At 44.1% G+C, this 20,529-nt stretch overlaps 1 protein-coding gene across 1 annotated transcript in view; it reads right to left on the bottom strand.

The window, feature by feature from the left end:
* The window catches only part of MMP2 (matrix metallopeptidase 2), a 74,625-nt gene that overhangs the window by 14,723 nt on the left and 39,373 nt on the right, over positions 1 to 20,529 (bottom strand). Inside the window, exons 6-9 of the mRNA XM_019505732.1 lie at positions 19,232 to 19,405; positions 9,596 to 9,769; positions 7,339 to 7,494; positions 3,203 to 3,344 (exon numbers count right to left, since the gene is read on the bottom strand). Coding sequence (XP_019361277.1) covers positions 3,203 to 3,344; positions 7,339 to 7,494; positions 9,596 to 9,769; positions 19,232 to 19,405 — 646 coding nt within the window. The remainder of the gene's footprint in view (positions 1 to 3,202; positions 3,345 to 7,338; positions 7,495 to 9,595; positions 9,770 to 19,231; positions 19,406 to 20,529) is intronic.

The raw sequence follows: 20,529 nt of genomic DNA, 5'->3' as shown, positions 1-20,529 counted from the left end.
CTGGCTCAAATTGCAGTTGTCCTGGACATACATGTAGGTGCTGCACCCAGGAGCTGCATACTTTGATTCTGCACCCAGGAGCAGTTTACTTTGGCTTGAACTGCTCCAGAGTTTATTGCTTCAAATTAATTGCATGTGTAGATGCACCCAAGGTGGCTTTCTGCAATGCTAGTCTGTTGGTGCAATGGCCCACAGACCACAAGGGAACATCATTAAAGTTGTGAACTGCTAAGCTAAGGCACCCCAGGAATGCCTCCTACTCTGGGAATTGATGGACCACAGCACAGGCACTTCTAAGTTACCCCCCATCCCATCAGAGATGCTTGAACAGGAAATTCTTGGAGGCCAATTAAAATTATAGAAGCACTAAGCCCCTTCATCAGGGATCAGGATCTAACTATGTCTACATAGGCCTTACCTACATAGCAAATTCAGCCTGTCTGGCCACATCCAGACAAGTGCAGCCGTGTGGTATGTGGCACTGTAGATGCCATATACCTCATATTCAATTGCTTGCCACACTGCAAGGGAGCAGCACAGAGGGTTTTTTGATCCCTGGATATCCAGGAATCAAAAAAACCCATGGAGAAAAAAAGTGGAGTGGTGCATGTGGTGGCAGTGTGTACTGGCCAAAGCTGAAGACTGGCTGGCTGGAACCATGCTCCACTGCCAGCCAGGCTCCATGTGGCAGAAGTGACATGGCTGCAGCCCTGGAAGGCTCCCAAGACCCCAGGTATGAATGCTGGGGTCAGCCAGTATTGTCCTCAGCCACCCCTACCCCACCTTGCCACATATCAGAGTGTGCACGGCTTGGGTGTTCCCTGGGGACAACTAGCAGAGGCACAAGATGCATTGCTGCTAGTTGTCCCTGGGGAACCAAATGTCCACATCATGTGTGACACAGCCTCTGTGACTACATTGCTTTGCTTTAGTGGCCCCTGCCTAGAGCAGTACAGTTTACTACAGAGTTGGCCGTAATCTCTTTACTAAGTTTTTCTCCCATGCTTACATTTTTCACTTCAGCCTCTTTACTGCTGGCATGCAAATCTAGCAGCAGTAGCCTTTCAGCCCATGATACTTTATTCTAATCTCACACTGATATGAGTCGAGTGAACTGAAGTTGGTAGAGTTAAGGTGGTAGGCTCACTGAGTCTGCCCATCTATTTTACCCCATCTATTTTCTTTAAAAGGATAATTTAAATATAATAGAAGAATATGGATTTGAGAAATGTTATTTTACAAGAAACAAAAAAAATTCCAGCTGAAAATTAAATATTGAAAAGACCTCTGGATGCATAACACAATCAGACAAAAATGAATACTAAATTGCCCAATATTGGGAAACTGGTGTATATATTTTGGGACCACACCTTGTTCTAGTCAAAGTATACAAGCCTCTCATGTTTCAGCAGAGTGCACATCTGTGGTGATTTCCGGCACTCTTGGGACAAATCTAACAAAAAGGTTTCACACACGTTTTTCTGGGACAACAGAATAACAACAGAAGAGATGACATTTTGATTAGCGCCAATTCCATGCATTGAACCACTATATAAGCAGCTTTAAATTAGATAGTCTGCTTTAAAAAAAATTGAAGATTATACTATTACTAGCCAATTGCCAGTCAAGAATGATGTGGGGGGGAGGGGAGGAGCAGGTGGGGATGGAGTTCCACCCCCCCCCGGTCTGGGCCCGCTCTCTCTTCCCTCCTGCTGCTTGAGGTCCGGGCCCACTCCCCTCCCCCCTGCTGCAGTTGCAGGGAGGGAGAAGCAGGCCTGGTGCAGGGGAGGACCAGGCCACAGGGTGTGGTGTGTGGACCTCCCTGAGCAAAGAGAAAGAGGCAAGGTGGTGCCCAAGGCAAATGCCTCTATGATCCCTCTACCCCTCCTTAGTTATGTCATTGCCTCAACCCTTAGGACCTAGCAGAAGCCAGAACATACAGAACACTTAGGTAGGTTTACACCAGCCACTCATGGCCTTGATGTGCCATTATAGCAACTTCAGTTCACACAGTGCTATTATGTGTTGATGCTAGACTCTACCTGCATTGAATCTTTCTTGTATGGGAATTTATTCAGAGAACTCTGTTACTTTTTAATGAACTCTAAAATTAACAGCATACGTGGATGGTGCTACCTGCCATCTGCACTATAATTTAGCACTGGAACTTATGAATAAAACCTCCAGGGTAAAATTACCTCCATGGTAAAATGTATATATGAGGCCATTGAAATGAACCTGAAAACGTGTTGCTTGTGTATGTGCTTAGATATATGCAAGTTGATAATATTTTTTTCCATTTTCCCTGTACCTTGATCTAAAAATTCTAACAACATATCAAATAAGTGAAAACCATTAACAGTAAAATTATGAAGGACAATATATAGGGAGCTCTCTTCAACAGGAAGTGGAGGATTTTCCATAGCTGGAGTTACAGTTCTTATATTTATGCAATGCAAGGTTTCTGGAAATGTTTATAGGGAATAAATCCTGATCTGGAAGAGAATGGATTAACTAATGCATTAATCCATTGCTAATTTTCTGATTAACAATACAAATGGGCAAATCTCTACAGGCCTAGAGTTTTGGTCTGGTTTGAATAATCATTCAAAAGTTTTGATTCCTCTCTGAATTATTTGACCTTTTGGGGCTGAATTCATCCCTTGTGTGACTCCACAGAAGCCAGCAGAGTGACATCAAGAATAATTTTGGCTCTTCAGTTTGTAGATTTGGGATGGAAATGTTATGAGAAAAGGCTCTTTCACGAGGCTTCTGACATTTCTTCATTCTGGCACACACTACAACCATCCCAGTGGTTGTCATAGCATGTTGGCAAGTGTAGTCTTAAAACTGGAAATGAACCAACCCTTCCCCACAAAATACACCTAAAACAATCACTATACATGAACCTCCTAGAATCTCAAAGTTTGAACTTAGTTTGAAGAAAAGATTAATTTGGGGGATAATGCTCATACATATAAACCTGCCAGCCTGTCCCTAATTATAAATTCGCTTTTCTATGATCCAGGCAGGTAGATGGTTATCTTCCCTCTCACAGGAGTCTATGAGGACACTTTTCCATGTTTGAGCACATGGAAGAAAGAGCAGAATGCTTAATGACAACTTTTTAGGTTTTGTAGATTTGTTTTGGTAGCATAGCAGAAATTTTCCTTCCCCTCCCAGTGACATTAGCTTCTCTTACCTGTCCTTAAAGAAAAATGTTTCTCCTCTAATTTGGGCGACTCCATCAAATACAATATCATTTTTGCATATCTCTGGAGTGACTGGCCCAAGGGTTGGACTTGGACCTGGCCCTGGACCTGGGCCCACATCAGTTGATCCTCCTATAATGGAGAACAGATATATTAAATAAAATCCAAGTGTATTGTTACTTTGATAACATGAAGACCCTAAACCACTAAATGAAAAAATTATGTCAGGGAAGCAATTATCACAGCAATTTGAAGATTTTTATTGTAGAAATATAAGAAATGTTTTGGAAGACAGGATACAGGATCACGACTCAGAAGGCCTTAGTTCTGTTCTTGGCTCTTTAAAAACCTGACATATAACTGCAGTCAAGACATGTTATGTCTATGTCTTTCTGTTGCCCCTCCATGCAAGTTCTTCTTGAGATGCAGTCTTTAGTGCCAATTTTTATGTATAGCTTTTTTTTTCTTTTCCAGAGATGGAGTAATTTAAATAATGAGCTAAAGTGTTTTAGGTTAGTTTTTTTCTTTGACATCTGAACTGATGAGCAGATAATTCTAAACTAAGACTGTACATCCCAGCTTTTTGTGCTATGATTTGTCCAGCCATCTAACAGTTTGCAAGCTATAAATACACATTTTGAGTCATTTGTAGTCTTTTCCCTCTCATTAAGAGTTAAAATACGCTCTTCAAAACATACACTTTGCCATCTGGCATATTTTATTTTGTTTTCTTGTTTGGCTGCTGCTGTGTTGCCTTACTGGATGCTTCTTAGCAGTCAGGTCATTTAACATCATTAAACACATTAAACAAAGGGGTGTTCCAGCTGATTCAGTCTAACCTTGAGTAATGCTAGAAAATGGGAAATTATAACAGTCTCAAAAGCAAAATGCAAGTTTGCATAACTTAAAAAATACCAAAACAAAATGCCTAGTATTACTGCAGTTAAAGGGGCTATGGTTCTATAATTCAGGCTCACAGCTGAAATTAAAGAGAGTTTGGTTTAATTTTACTCTTTGCCATAGATTTTCAGTGTGATCTTACTGAAAATCACTTACGTTTGCTGTGCTTAAGTTTCCAAACTTTTTTGCCTGTATGTTGCATCCACTTCCAAAACACTTTGCCTTGTCTCTTTAGACTGTAAAATATTTAGCAAACTTATAATTTTAAAACAACAGCTCTAAGCCAGCTAACAATCACCATGTAATCACCCTAGAGAAATATGATAAATATTAAAAATATGCCAGGATTCAACTTGCTGATACTCTCTTTTTCCTCACAGAGATTGCAGTAGGTATATGGTATATACAAGTACCATATCCTATGCAAAAGTTGTTCATTTTATTGATCAGCCTGAATTGTGGCAGGGAGCCCTAATTTTTCCTGACTCATCTGACGACCAGTTTAACTCTATCTGCTTATGTTGAATTGCTACTCTAGTTGCGTCTCTTTCTTTAATGTTGTCTGATGGACCATCCAGCAGTGGTTCACTAGTAAAAAAAATGAATAATAGAATAAGATGGACCTGTTTAACTAGCTCCTGCATTTCTTTACTCTCTCTCTCTCCTTTTTTTTTGAACTGTCCCTCCCTTTTTTTAAAGTGTAGTAACTGTTTAAACTTTGTTTGGTTCTCCAATTGATTATACATTCTGCTTTCTATCAGTTGTTGAAAACTGGTCAACTTCTAATACTTGGAAGCATTAAAATTGTCTCTTAGTCGCATTGTGTAAGCAGATTGTGTGATAATGACCTGGCAAGAGAGGAAAGATACAACACAATATGAATCCATTGTACCCCATTATCAATACATGAATTAGGTGACAAGTTTGATTATTCACACACAATTTTGAAATGTATCAGGGACTATATGAACTGTCAACCAGTCTAGCTGTCTTAGGACTCAGTGTATGAGGACCTAGGCTACAATAACCTGATGTATTACTGGGCCTGTAAAAATCTGCTATGCAGATAGTAATTCCCTAAATTGACCAGAGCAGAAACAAGAGACTCTTGAAAAACAACTTGATCCTTTAACACAACTCATTTTAATCTAACCATCACAATTGATCAGCAGTTTCTGAAAATGACTTCTCGGTGAAGAAGGTAACACTGTTCAAATTCCAAAGCAAAATTAAAAAAAAAACCAGTGCTAGGATGGAGGTAACATGCATCTGTTAAATATCTGTATCTTATTTATATTTTTTTTTAACAGAAAAGCTTTTTGAAACACATATTTGAATATCCTTTTTCCGTCTTTTCCTAGCTGGTGTCAAAAGAGGAAGGCTGGATTCTGTATATGAGCTGCTGCTTGTGTATCTACAAGGGGAATAAATAAAGCTACTAATAAAGCTCTGGTGAAGCATTTTCTCTCTTGATAATAAGAAGTATACTTGAGAAAAGTCTGACCTCTTGGCTAGTCCTAGGTTCTGTCCTGAACTATAAATGAACATCTCTCAGAAATCTACCAGAGCTGTACAGTCCTCTGAGGGCAGAATGATTCATGATAGCTAAGGAGTCTGTTTCTTCCTGTGGAATATCCTGACTGGCAATAGTCTAAAAGGGTAAAAACTAAAAATCTAAATCCTAAAACTGCTTTTTTGGGGTGGAGGTTGTATGTTTTTTTTCTGAACTAGGAACACCCTTACATCATCCTCTCTCATTTAGCAAAGGGATAACTGAAGCTATCTTGTCTTTCCCCAGTTTAGCAATATAGGTGATAGTAATCCTGTGCAATATGGTTATGATGCCACCATGAAAAACCCTGAATTAAGAACTTCATGTTAGAAAGAAGATAGCCCAGGATGTCTAGCATGGCATTTCATCAACAAACTTCTAGAATTTCCTCCTAAAGATGTGGAAATAATAAAAGTGGCTTTGAGACTTCCATAGCTCAGTAACTGTAGTGGCTGCTTGCTACTGGGTTGAGATGTTTTTAAGTTGGGACATGGGTAGTAATTGTGGCGGGTGCAGAGATCCCACCTCAGGAACACAGCTGGGTATTCGTATCCCTCCGCTGTTTCCACCACGTGAGGCGGGCCAGTAGGGGGTGCTCCTGCGTCGAGCCACCCACCTCCCTGCGCCCGACCACCTTCCAGGCTCCGAATGCCTCCCTAGGGGCGCCTTATGTCCGGCCGACCCCTCTCCCGGAGCACACTCGCTAGTCTGGGGGTAACGTGCCGCCACCACCCCAAGAATGGACTGTCTCGCGGCCCTGTGTCCTTGGGGTAACACAGGCCTAAAGTCCCACGGGTACTCAACCCAGTACAGGCACTTGGGGTACTTCCCCAAGTCCGGGGGCAAAAAGGTATAGTCTCCCTTAGTCCACAGACCTAAGGGGTCTCTTAGGCATAATTTAGACCCACCCCTCAATAAGTCTCCCACACCAGTCAAAAAGGAGAAATTTATTGATTACAGGGGGTAGGGTAAACTAAGGTACAGGATTGAGCAATATCTAGAAATCCTAAAGAGCAAACAGTCTGGCTGTGGTAGCCTTTTGATTACTCATCTATGTTACTGCCAGCTAAATATCTAATCAGATTGAGTAGTTTACTCACAAGCATCTTCCAAAGGCAGGTGAAGTTTCCCTTTGGAGGCAGGTGGTTCCTAGCTCGTGAGTTTAGGGGGAGAGAGCCAGTTTCAGATGTTAAGGCTTCTCTGTGTCCCCTGCCTGGCTGCTGCGTCACCTCATGGCCGGAGAGACCGCCTCCTTCCCCGTCCTAACGTATATAGCTCCTGTGACCTCATTCACCTGGGCCAGCAGAGGTCAGCCCCAGTTGGCTGTCAGCCAACCAATTTGAAATGCATCACCTGTTACCAGGCAGATTCCAGCTCCCCAGGTAGAAACCCCTTACCCAGGTAAGTGATGCAAGTCACGTAAGCAGAGGGAGCAGGTTTCCCCCCTCCCTGAGGAATGCAGTCAGCTCAAGTTCCCTAAAGAGACAGGCTGAGGGTGTGGTCCCCTGTGGTGGGTGCAGAGATCCCACCTCAGTAATATCTGGAAAGAGGTAGGCTAGAAAACAGTAAATTTCCTGTTACATCTCAAATCAGTAAAAATACATATACTACAGCCTCTGAAGCCCATAGGTCAGCCTGTATGCAACATATATTGATTGGTGATTAAAACATTACCATAAAGTTCCTGGATTCCTTGAATGTCATCTTGAGATAGTCTAAAGTTCTTGGTATATGTGTAGATTGGGGCCATAAGAGCTCCAGGGTCCTCAGAGTGCTCTAATCCCATGGCATGGCCAAATTCATGAGCAGCAACCAAGAAAAGGCTGTAACCTGAACAACACAAAAAGTCATGTACATGAATGAAGATAGGTTTTATTTCAGCTCCAAAACATGACCTATCCTTTTCCCCTTTACCCACCAAAAAGATTCCCCAGTAAATATTTTTGATGTAATATTTCATGTAATTAAGACAAACAGACTCCAGCTATACCTGTTGCCAACTCTTAAGGACTTTTCATTAGACATAAGGAAGTCTTCTATATCATCCTGTATAATTGACTTGTGCATGTATTTTCACTATTTCCTAGGCAAAGTAACTTTAACCTTTAACTTAATATTTATGTGAATGAAGAAGACAGTTCAAGAAAAATACTTAATTTATTTAGGAAAGAAGAATTTAATCACAGTCTGGACCTCAAATCTTGTCATTAAAAACCTATTAAACATATACAGATCTACTCATTATTTGCCTTGGTTAAACACTACTTAGGCAAGATGAGAAAGGAAGAGTTCCTGGATGAGTGCAATAGACTTTTATTTCAAGAATCCTGTATTCAAAACCTGCCTGAGGTTACTAGGATGTTTGTACTGTTCTTTCAGACCTGTCAACACCAAGTCACCACATAATCCATATAAAAATGAAGTGACAGTGACATAGATGAGCACAAACGAATAGGGTTGACAGGTGAAAGATTATCCATAGTATGAAAAGAAAGCATTTTACCAATAGTTATAAACACTGTCTGAAATTTCAGCAGTTATTTTTTGTCCTAGAAAAAAGAGAAAAGTATATGTGTTTGGATGCCTCAGTCTTAAAATTGTTTGTAAAGGTTACAAACACTACCTTTAAAAAACACCTCACATTTCTTAGGTATGACTAATGCTTAAGATATTTAAAAATGAAAGGACTTTATTTTTTCTAGAGTCTTTCTTTCTCCTATTGTCACTTTGAAAAGCTCCTTATGAAACCTAAATTCTGGGGTCAGATTTTTCTTAAAGCATTTTTTATGTTTTGCATTCAAAGGTATAAATATGGGATATTTGAAGATCATTGTGAGGATAGTGTCTATAACATCAATTTCTTACAACAGTTCAGTCAATATACTTTTATCATTCTAATATTATGAAAGCCTAACTCTGTCTGTCTGTCCATAATGCTTTATTTGCACTCTGATTGGCTGATGGAAACAGCCAATGAGAGTGTGAAGAAGCATTCTGACAGAAGGCAGCCTGCTGCCATGATGGAGGGAACACAGGGGATGGAGTGGGGGGGGCCTTGCCCCCCCCTCTTGCTCCCTGCAGGTAATGGGAGGGGGAGGGGAGTGGGCCTGAGTGGGGCAAAAGCCAGTTTGCCATGGGGGTGGTGGGAAAAAGTGGGAAAAGTGGGACCAGCCCAATGCAGCCACAGCAGCAGCTGGGGCAGGGAAGGAGTGGGCCTCCTCCCCCCCTCAGGCCTAGACCCACTCTTCCCCCATCCCCCTTTCCCGATTTGGCCCTGAGCCTGCTCCTCCCATCCCCAAGTGGGCCCAATGCAGTGGGGGGGAGGACCTGGTGCACTGTGGTGTCGCCAACGATGGTGGGGCCAAGGGAGGGGTGGGCCCAGGCCTGATGCAGGGGGTGGGGAAACAAGCCTAAGCTGTGGGAAAGCTTGCCCACTGCAGCAGTGGGAAGGGGTCAGCGGGCCTGGCCCGGCTTACCATGGTAGCTGCAGGGGGAAGGGAGGAGCAAGCCTCTTCCCCCCGTTGGGGCTGGGCCTACTCCTCCCCCACCCCTGCTCTGCTGCATTGACCCCAAGCCTGCTGCTCCCATCCCTCGCACCACCACCAGATCATTGTAGACCTGCTGCTCCCCCCCACTTCCCTGACACGGCAGCCTTGCTTCTCCCCACCCTTGGGCCCAGTCCTCCCCTACATTGGGCCTGGGCCCGTTCCTCCCTTCCCCCCGCCACTGCAGCAGAGACGGGGGGGCCCAGACCCCGAGCAGCAGGAGGAAGGGGCAGCGGGCCTGGATGGAAGGGGGCCCAGGGCTACATCCCTGCCTGCTTCCCCCCCATCATTCTTGATGGGCAATTGGCTAGTTGTTTATATGGAGACAGGCAGAGAAGTGGTGCATCTTGTTAAAGGGTATGAAATATCTGCTGAGAAACTTTTACCTTGATCAGGGCAGAAACCCCATTTGCGGTCATCATCGTAGTTACTTGTGGAAGCACACCACATCTTCCCATCATTGCGACCAGCACTTGTACAGGACTCATATTTATTTCCAAGAAAAGTGAAAGGGAATACACAAGGGGCTCCCTCAGAATTTCCACCAACCGTTGACATTGCTGTGGAGAACAATATTCAAGTGTAATAGACAGAGTCATTTAGTTTCTGTGATGAAACACCGACAACCCTTTACCCCAAAATTATACATAAGTACTGAACATAATTAAAAAATATGAAATTCTTTATCAAATGCTGTTAGTGAGACCTGAAAATAACAGCTTGAGAAGACTGGCTGCAACAGAAGAAAAAAGCAGGGAAAAGTCCTGCCCATTGAAATGAATTTTTGTCAATATTTTCAGTAGGAGCAAGAACAGGCCCCAAAACAGGATTTGCAAGTACTGGAAGGAAGCAACAATTGTACCTGTTACAGAGCAGTGAATGTTTAACAAATAACCATGTGTTGCCAATACTGATAGAGTCTTTTCAGGTGATACCTTCTATTTTGCCCCCAGATGGCATGTTTACTCATGATGCTACTGTGCAGACATTACCTTGCATTTATTTAGTACTTGTACTAGCAATTACTAAATAAATGCACAGTAACTGGAGTTACTGTGCAGTAGCATCAGCAAATGTCTTTTAGGTGGCACTACGGCACAGTTGCCTAATACTACTGCACAGTAGCATATTGACATTGTCTGTACTGTGATGTGCTACTGCACAGTATTTTTTGGCTACTGCACAGTCAGCATCTCATGTAGATGCACCCAGAGAGTGTGAATAAGTGTTCAGGTTACCCAGTTCAGGTTTAGGCAACTTAGTTTAAATTACCTAAACCTGAGTCGGAATTTCTGCATGCAAAAATGCTGCTTGTGAGAAGGAGGTGCATGAGTAGCTGGAGCCAAATAAGTCATGGAGATGTGTCTGGGAAGGTGAGGGTGGGGGCACTGGTGGGTCTGGGGTGAGGCTACCTGGTCTAGGGGTTCACTGGTCAGGGGGTGAGGTATTAAAAAAAAAGCACAGTTCCAGGGATGCGGAAAGTGGCTGGGCTTTCCCAGCCCTGGGGCTGTGCTGGAGACATATGCAAGCATTCATTAGGTTGGATGCTTTTTAGGTCGGGTTAACCAATGCTGATCTAAAGTTGGTTCTTATTGGATAAAAACTAACATTAGATCAGGTGCACCATTTTTAGGGCAACTTAATCCCCATGAACACTTGCATGCTTGAGCATTTAGAATTATCCTAAACTTGGTTAGGTTGATTTAAATGTAATGTTTGTATGTACCTGAACTGTCACAATATGATTTGTTGACAAATATTATAACCTTGTAATAAAACAACCGTTTGGTAAATAATTCAGTAATTAAATAGTTTTGAGAAGAAAATATCCTGGATAGGTGTCAAGAATTTAGGACTTGTATATTGAGAAAGTTGTTTTGTTGGTTTAAAATGAGTTGTGTGTAAAGAAACTCTAATAGAAAGGACATGAGGTAAATGTAATGTTCTTTCCACAGATTTACAGAACTTTTGGCTCTACCACATGGACTGTTTTGTTCTTGTTTTCCCACTAACTTATCTCTTCACACACAGACATAAAATATTCCTATCTAACCACATATCAATTAAAACATGTATGCTAACATATTTTAAGTATAGTGCAGACAACATCTGTGTAACAGAACTTAAAATAATTCTCTAAAATAGGTATAAAAAAGACATAACCCAAAATAACCCTATACACAAATTATTTGTCATTTTAAAACATAAAAATTAATAGCTAGCTGTTGAAAAACCATTTACTTTATAGGATTTCAAACAAGAGTTTACCATTTCACTTTTAAATATATAATTATATATTTCTAGAGAATATTTAGTTGTAGAAATTGGGGAACTCCAGCAAACGGTTTTTAATAATGCAGTTAATAATGTAGTACAGTAAGGGCATGTCTACAAGTGCATTTCAGCATGACTAAATTTATTGTGCATTAATCGAATGCACAGTAAGCAATTTTTGACAGGTGTCTACCTGCACTCACCCTCTAACCCACCTACCCCACTGCTTACACACCTTCTACCCCCCTGCCCATCCCCAGCACCATTCTCAGAACACGAACATGGTTGAAACTTAAAAGCTTTATTACCTTCAAAACCCTCACTCTCATCCCCCCCCCACCTGAACACATAAAGCCACCTTCCCAATGGGCAGGAGGTGCTGGAGGACCTCCTCCCAGGGCCAGGTGGGGGACTGATGTGGGACAGTGGGTGGGACCCAGGGGTCCTGCAGGGCCATGGATGGGGACTGGGCAGTGGGGGACATGACCTCCAAGCCCAGGAGAGTGTCCAGGGTCCAGTGGTCAGTGTCTGCAGCCTTCACAGCCTGGGCCTAGTGGCCCACCTGCTGCCAGAGTAGCTCAATGCACTCCTGCTCCAAGGCCTCCATCCGTGCTCAGTGCTCCCACTGCACCTGACAATGCACCTCTTCCTGGGTGACATCCTCCACCTGCTGGCCTGCTCCTGCACTTCCCACTCCCACCCCTCCTACTCCTTTGCCACCACCACCAGCTGCTAGAGTAGGAAGGTCTGTTTCATGGTGTGCCACTGGCAGATTCAGGTGGCTCCAGTGCTGGATGCCAGTGACTTGGAGCCTCCACCCCCGCTGGGGCTGGTAGGCTCTCCTCTGCATCCAGAAGTTGGCCCTGCAGAGGCAAGAGATAGAAGCCTTTTTTGAAAGTTTGCAACATTTCAGAGATAAGATGCTCTGCACCAGAGGCTGTGCGCTGCCCAGCCTCAAACATGGGGTTGGCTGTGCACAGGTGCCCAGGGACCATGGTAATTCAACTGGGCAGGCCTGGGACCAGGTAGCTACTGGTCAAGCTTCCCCATCCACACTTGCTCCCCTGGGGCTGGTGGCCCACTGGGTACTTGCTTGCAGGCAGCCTGTATCCCATGCCCCCTTCCCAGGGTAGGATAGGCCAGGCTGCTGGCAGCACCTCCTGCTGTGGCTCCAGACCTCACTCTCCCTCTTTCCTCTGCCCTGCCCAGCCTATTGCACCTGGGTTCAGGGTGTATAGGACTCCTGGACAACTGGGGTGAGAGTCTGGGTGCACCACCACCCTCCTTACTGGAGGCCTTTCTAGAGAGGCGGCCTGGGGCTGGACCCCCGTCATGCTACTGCTGTGCACCAAGTGTGCCCCTGCTGTGTGTGTCCTGGTCAGTGCACAATGAATTGTCTGTGAAGGCTGAGGGGTACCTGAGGCACTATGCCCTGTTGTTGATGATCCTCCTGATGCCCCAGGCAAATCTGTACTATGATGGCATGGGGGCAGGCCCAGACTGCCCCATAACATCTGCCACTGCCAGAAGGGCTATTTGGGCACCACTACATGTTCCTGCCCCCAACTGCTAAGGAGGATATAGTTGCCAGCATCAACACATTCCTCAGGGTGAGAGAGGCCAGTGCATACCCAGCTGTGGGGGGATGGATTGCTGAATGAAGTTTTGAACTTTGTCCCACCTCTCTGTGTGCTGGTGGGAGGGAACCCATGGCCAGGGGAGTGTAGACAGTTTGGGTGGGGAGGCAAAGGCCAGGGCCAGGAGCAGGGGCAGGAGTGGGAACTGGGAGGGCCCTCCCCCCAGTGCAAGACTTACCATGTGTCCAGGGCAGGTGAGGTTGCTGGCCTGGTGTGAGCCTCCCTGTCAGTGATGGCATCCAGCTGCACCCAGTGTCCTCAGCCTGTGGTGTGTAGTAGGCTGGTGTCTGGGCAGGACCTCCCACCCCTCCGGGGAGGAGCTGGCACTTCTGGCAGCTAGCGGTGTCATGGCTAGCTGCTTCTCATGATGGGGTCTGGGGGTGTGGAGCTGGCAAGACAGCCATTGTCCAGGGCTCCCTGAGCTGCTGATGGGTGCAGCAGATGGGGAGGTGGGTGGGACAAGGCACTGAACACTCAAGGGCCCCTTCTCTGGGGAGGTGTCACCACCAGAGGGGTCAGGATGGGGTGGGGGCTTAGGAAGGTCTCCCCGCTGGTGAAAACTTCAGGGTTGTGGCCTAGGCCCTGGGATGCCAAAATACTGGCTAGCTGCTGCATAAAGGGCATGGTCTTGTGGGCATGACAGGGCTGACAATTGTTGTCAGTCATGGACACCCACTGTGCCCACAAGGTCTTGATCTTTATTTGGCACTACCACACAGTCCGGGAGTACCCTCACTTTTGCATGCCACCTGACAGGGCCTCATAAATATGGGTGTTTGAGTGCCCGTCCTGTGTGAACTGCCTCTTAACCTCTCAACCTAGAGGGTCACAAGGTTGCCAATGTCCTTCTGGTTCCACTTGGGGCCCTGGGTGGAAGGCTCAGGCATGCACACACAGGTGAGGCTGGTCCTCAACAGGGAAGATGGGGAAGACATGGTGGTGCATCCCACACCAGCTCTCTGGGTCCCTGTGTGGCTATCCATGATGGCTGTCCCTGGACAGTGCACAGGAGAGCTCAGCAGAGGGGCATGGCCAGTGACCAGGAGCCACATGGCAGAGGCAAATGGGACACAGCACCTGCAAGGAAAGGAGATGCTATTGGGGGTGAGCAGCAACAGGGAGCAGGTGCTGGCCCTGCTGTCAGGTCTAGGCAGGGGGTGCACCAGGCTGCAGTCTTTTACAACAGTCACCTGTGGCCAAGAAGCATCTCTGGCTAGGGGACAGGACTAGCAGAGGCAGCCTGGATCCTGTCCAGGGGGGCACACAGGGCCTGAAGTGCTCCGAGGTCCTGGTGTGTGTGTCCCAGGGCACAAAATGGGCACAGGCTTTTATAGCCTGCAGCTAGGGGCTTCCACAGAGCATCCCAGCCCTGGGAAGCAGTCAGCCAGAAGCCCTGAGGTTGGGTTCAGGGTGGTCCCCTAGTGGCTAGGCAGACCTGGCACTAAAGTTAGTGCCGGTACATGTCTATATGTGCATTATTGTACTTTAACTAATAGTGCCTAAATTTTATACCTGCATTTGCAGGTATCAAATTTAGTCATGATTAGCCATTTTTTACTGAGCAGGAAGGGCATGCACATGTAGACACGTGCCCTTACTCTGTAGTAATTTGTGCTAAGGCACTTTAACATGTCTTATGTAGACACACCTCAAGAGTACTTCAAAATGTAGCCCTAATGCTAATTGAAACCTATACCAGCTGTGTTTTATGTTATTTGCTGAAGCAATAATGGGTCCTGAGTAGAGTCTAATGCAATATGAGACATCTTGGCAAATGAAATAAAGTCCTAGGGCACATCCCCACATGCAGGGGTGTGCACTTGCAGCACCAAAACAGTAGTAGCACAAATTTGTGCCAGTACTTTTTGGTGCAGTGCATGCCTCTGAACATGCACTTTGGTGTAGGGCAAATTGCCCTGCTTCAGGGAAACTGCCCTCTTCTTGCTTGTGGCTCTTGGCATGCTGGAGGAGCTGGGGGACAACTAAAGGAGTGGAGAGCTCTGGCCAGCAGCCAGAACATCTCCCAAGAGGACCAAGCCTCTGTGTCTGCCAGTACACATTCCTCTTGTATGTGCCGTGCATTTTTTTCACACCATTTATTTTTGCTATCAGGATTTCCTGGTTCCAAAATTTACACCCCTGCTGCAAATTTGAAGTGCAGGGCATGTTTTAACTTTCCAGGCATAGATTTCATAGGCAGTAGGACTGCAAGGGACCTCAAAAGATCATCAGGTCTGGCCCCCTGCCCCAGGAGCAGGAAGCTCCTTCCCCTGGGGCAGCCCCTGGCAGCAAGCAAGATAGGCATCCAAATGTTTCTTGAAGGTGTCCAGAGTAGGTGCTTGCACCACCTCTGGGGGAGGCTATTCCAGGTCTTGGGGACTCAGGTCATAAAGAATTTTTTCCTTATGTCCAGCCTAAAAAGGTTTTCCAGGAGTTTGTGACTGTTGGACCTTGTCTTCCAACAGTCCCTGCTGCCCTGGCAAGCAGATGCTCTTCCAGTTCCTGATGCACACCCCTTATGTACTTATAGGCTGCTATCAAGTCACCTCTGAGCCTATGTTTCATGATGGCTCTCAGCCTCTCTTCATAAGGCATGCCCTCTTGCCCTCTGATCATGTGTGTGGCTCTCCTCTGGACTCTTTCAAGTTTCTCTACATCCTTTATGAATTGAGGAGCCCAGAATTGAGGAGCCCAGCTGGACACAGTACTCCAGCTGTGGCCTTATCAAGGCTGAGTACAGTGGGACAGTGACTTCCTGGGTCTTGCTTGAGATGCATTGGTAGATGCAAGCCATAGTTCTGTTTGCTTTGCTGATTATAGTATTGCATTGGTGGCTCACATTCATCTTGTGTTCAATCATGACCCCCAAGTCTCTTTCAGTTGTGGTGCTAGCGAGTGTAGCACTGCCAAGCCTCTAAGTTTGATGCGGGTTTTTTCTCTGTATCAGGTTTTCATCTACCTACCTTGCGAACCTGTCAAGGTCAGCCTGGATCACCAGCCTATCCTCAGGTGTGGCCACTCTTCCCCATAGTTTGGTGTCATCAGCCAACTTAGCAAGTCTACTTCTGACACCAGAGTCCAGATCATTTATAAATATATTAAAGAGTACAGGTCCAAGAACAGAGCCTTGGGGGACATCAGTGGTCACTATGTGCCATGTTGATTCAGTTCCATCAACTGCCACTTTCTGGGTCTGACCTCAGAGCCAGTTCCCCAGCCAACAGACTGTAGGGCTGTTGAGGCTGCAGTTCCCCAATTTTGCCATGAGGACATCATGGGACACTAGGTCAAAAGCTTTTTTAAAGTCCAAATATATGATATTAACCTCTTCTCCTTTGTCCAGGTGATGTGTCATGTGGTACGTTGCGCTACAAAGAGGTTTGCAGTATCACAAACTACACATGCCTGTACATCTGGATGCAACCCTAAGGTCCTAAAGTCACCTATTGTATTAGGTGACTAACATGAGACCATAATTTAAGTGGGTGACAGAGGTACTTAGACCCATAGGTGACTGGTAGGGGTGGCACATACCCTCCCTGAAATTGGCTGCCACAGCCGGCAGCTTCTGCAGGCGATCGCTGCTTGCCATGCTACTGCTAGTGCCACTGCCACCATCAACTTCTGCAGGTGGTCACTGCTCACCACCTCCCCCCATCTCCACCGCCACCACTGCCGCTAGCTTCTGTGGGTGGTTGCCACTTGCCATGCTGCCACCACCGGCTTCTGTGGGCGCTCACTGCTCACCATGCCACTGCCTCCAGCTTCTGCGGGCTGTCACCAATCAACACCCCACCACTGCCGCTGCCACCCACAAACTGCCCCCCCGTCTCAGGAGGCACCAGTCACCCATGCTTAGACTGCAAACAAACAGATTTCATACAAAGAGACTCTCTATGTTCTTCTGTGAAGATGACTTCTACAATGCACTCTGATGGGAAAAGGCCAGAGAACTATGTGGTAGACCCCAAACTAATACTGATCCACTGGACTGTAAAAATTTTCAGCTGAATGTCAATGTTTCTGCTATTATGACCCATGGGTTGAAGTAATAGTGGATGTCAACCTAAGTATGTGGTTGTATGGTTGGGAAAGTTTCTTCTTTCAATCCCTCTTCTATTGTCTTCTTGGGCTTCTATTCTTCTTCTTGGGCTTTTGCTTTCTGTTGGTTTCATGATTTGGACCTTTGACTGGTGTTTGGTCTTTTCTACATGGAACTAACAAAACTTCAAGGAAAACCCCATACCCTGTCTTGTAAACCTTTTCTTTTCATGAAGTTAAAAAAAAATCTTTCCTTCTGTACCATGGCCAGTCTACATGGTTATTTTCCCACTGTGCAGTGTGGATAGGGGCTCCATTTCACCTCTGACCAGATTGGCCTAGTGAACTTCATTAGAAGAGGAGAAACTACTTTGAAATACAGGCAATAAGGAATGTGTGTTACCATGTGTGTTAACTGGCTCCAGTTATAGATAACATTTTGGTTAAAAGTTTGAGTGTTTTCCTACTCATTTAACAATCACTTAGTTTTTGCTGTGTATATCACCATACATTAAATTTGATACTTTCATATTTTTTGTTTTGCTTTTAAGGGTAAAATGTAGTGATACACTAGAAGGCCAGAAATAACAGGCAACCAAGCAAAAATACTTTTGGTACCTGTGGTTACAACATTTTTAAAAAGCTTAAAAAATATATTCAATTGGTTTGTTCCTCAGCCAGCCGTTGTTCCAGAATTAAGTTTAAATTTATGGTCTACAGTTTATTTTATTATGTTTGGTAGCTTCACCTTGGCTCTGTTAAGTGCCAAGACTGTTGAACCACTGTAGCCAATTTATGAGGTCTTAATGAATACCTTTGCCTCTAGTCTACATCTTACTCTTTCCAAATTATACAATTGTCTAAATGCATTTTGTTCCTGTGACATATTGTATAGTAAAGAAATAAGTTAACAAGCATTAAAAATTGTAAAAAGAGCAGAAAGATAATTTTCCTGGAGATATCATTTTCACTTTACTCACTATTATCTTGTAACTCCACAAGGGTATATTCATTAAATTATTTTTGACTGTACTAAACAGGAGGATCAAGAAAAAATGAAATGTTAAGCACTACTCATTGACTGCTTAAGTCTTAAATTCCCTTCATGCTTTTGTACCTCATTTGGCGCTCATGTTTCAGAGACATTAAAAAGTCATAATTTACCATATAAATTACCATATAGTGGTAGACACTTAGACCTATAAATTAAAGACACATGTGCTTAGATATACATGTGCCTGTGCTCATTCCCAGTTAAAAGTGGATTACACTTTGGTTGGGATACATCATGCACCTCAGCCATTTCACTGTTGCTATGGTTACCTCTATGCTCTCTGGAAATTACTGTCCACTTCAAAACTCAGGGAAGGTTTAGCGTTGAGGTTTTGTCTAATGCTCTGTGTGTGGTTCTGACTGTCTGAACAAGCATATTCAGATTCAGTCAGGTGAACTGTGTGGTGAAAGCGCAAAGACATGACTTGGCCTTGATTCATTTTGGGGTATAATTCACTGGGTGAGTTCTGATCTGTATTTTATAGTCTACATCTCTTCTGGACCTGGGCTGAAAGGTTTTGGATTTGTTCATCAACATGTGCTTAAAACTTAACCTTGCAGACATGGCATTCTGTTTCTCCAGGTTTTTTTTCTGATATCAAAAAAGGACATTATATTTTTGTATTTCCTGGAGGGAATGCAATGCAGCAGTTCTTAACTGCTTGTGCTAAAGTTTAATACTAAGATATTAACATGTTTATATGTAATTCTATAAGCGCTTTTGTATGTATGCCTAGGTGCCACAACAGGAACATTTTTGATCACTTGGAAATAGAAATTCAAACAGAACCACATAAGTACTTTTAACTGCTCAATTGGAAGATTACACGTGTTGTGTATGGAATAGTGACAAAGTGGATTGCAATAGTTTCATAGTTTCATAGTTTCTAGGGTCGGAAGGGACCTGGGCAGATCATCTAGTCCGACCCCCTGCCAGGGCAGGAAGAGCACTGGGGTCAAATGACCCCTGTAAGGTGGTCGTCCAAAATCAAAATATCAAAATCAAATTCTGTTTACCAGTTTCTGGGCAGAATCCATATTTCTTATCTCTATCATAATCTTCAGTAGTTCCACACCACCGATATCCATCTGTCCTTCCTTCTGTTGTACATTGGTCATAGGAAACGCCTTGAAATTTGAAGGGGAACTTACATGGCTGCCCTTCTCCATTTCCACCCATTGTGAAAAGTGCTACAGTAAAAATAAAGCAGAAATTTTAGAATGAGTGAATATTGATGTCAGTAAGTTGTTATATAAATTATTTTAGAAATTGGATTATTTTTCCCACAGCAGAACTGATTTTAGGCTGTGTACTAGAGATTGTATATACATTTAGCAAGAAACAAACTTACACCAAAGAGTTCATCATCTAACCAGACAAGATTGACAGGGGTGAGAGAAAAGAAGTAACATCCTCATTACAGATGGGGAACTCATGTACAGAAGAAGGAACTTGTTCAAGGTAATTAATGTGGTTTGACTGAAGAAAAGTCCACTCAATTATTTGAGATTATGAAATTATATCCTTTTATACTCTGTCCCATGATATATTATTGACTACTGAAGCTCATATTTCTTCACACAATGCTCTAAAAATATTCCAAGTCATCTACTTTCCTCAGTGTTCTGCTAATTAATTTGCACAGTCCTGAAGATGTTACTAAAATAGGATCCTAAACATTTTTACAGGTTCAGAGTTTGCACTTATTGTTTTAGATGATGACGCTTTCTTATGAAAACTTCCTCTATTCATCAAGTTTGTAGACTAAAAGGAAAAAAGTTAATACCCTAGATTTTCCTATCCTGCTTTTCTCAATAGCTCTGCTTCTTTTCTGAGAATTTAGACAGTGCAATGATTGATGCTCTATAATAACTAAGACATGACAAAAGGAATATCACTCCTCTGGCAGAGGGATAGATGAAAGTGTTTCTTGTTTTGCACATAATTAACATTTTTTGGATATGGCATGCATATGGAATATGCATTCCACAAAGTCAGGTTCCTGTCCTATCCTTCTACACATATGCTATCTAATAAACCCCATGATCACTAGTAAACCACTTATAGAATGTCTACACTAAGTCAGAATCAGAACTTCCTCTATCACCTAAGGAAGGCAGGAGGGCTTTGTAATTAGGCTCAGAACAAGTTGTAAGTCAGATGTGGGTTCTGCCTTTAGGTCTGCCACAGGCTTCCTGAGGGTTTTAAGGTAGCACAACTAGACTCCCTGCAACTAGTTTTCAAAAATATATAAAAATGTGTGTGTTCAAGTGACTTGATAACAATATAAAGATAGCATTGCAACATTAACTCC

This window comes from Gavialis gangeticus, unplaced genomic scaffold (genome assembly GCF_001723915.1).
Source record: "Gavialis gangeticus isolate Ggan-Ray unplaced genomic scaffold, GavGan_comp1, whole genome shotgun sequence".
Taxonomy (NCBI): Eukaryota; Metazoa; Chordata; order Crocodylia; family Gavialidae; genus Gavialis; species Gavialis gangeticus.
This window is presented reverse-complemented; position numbering and strand designations above follow the sequence as displayed.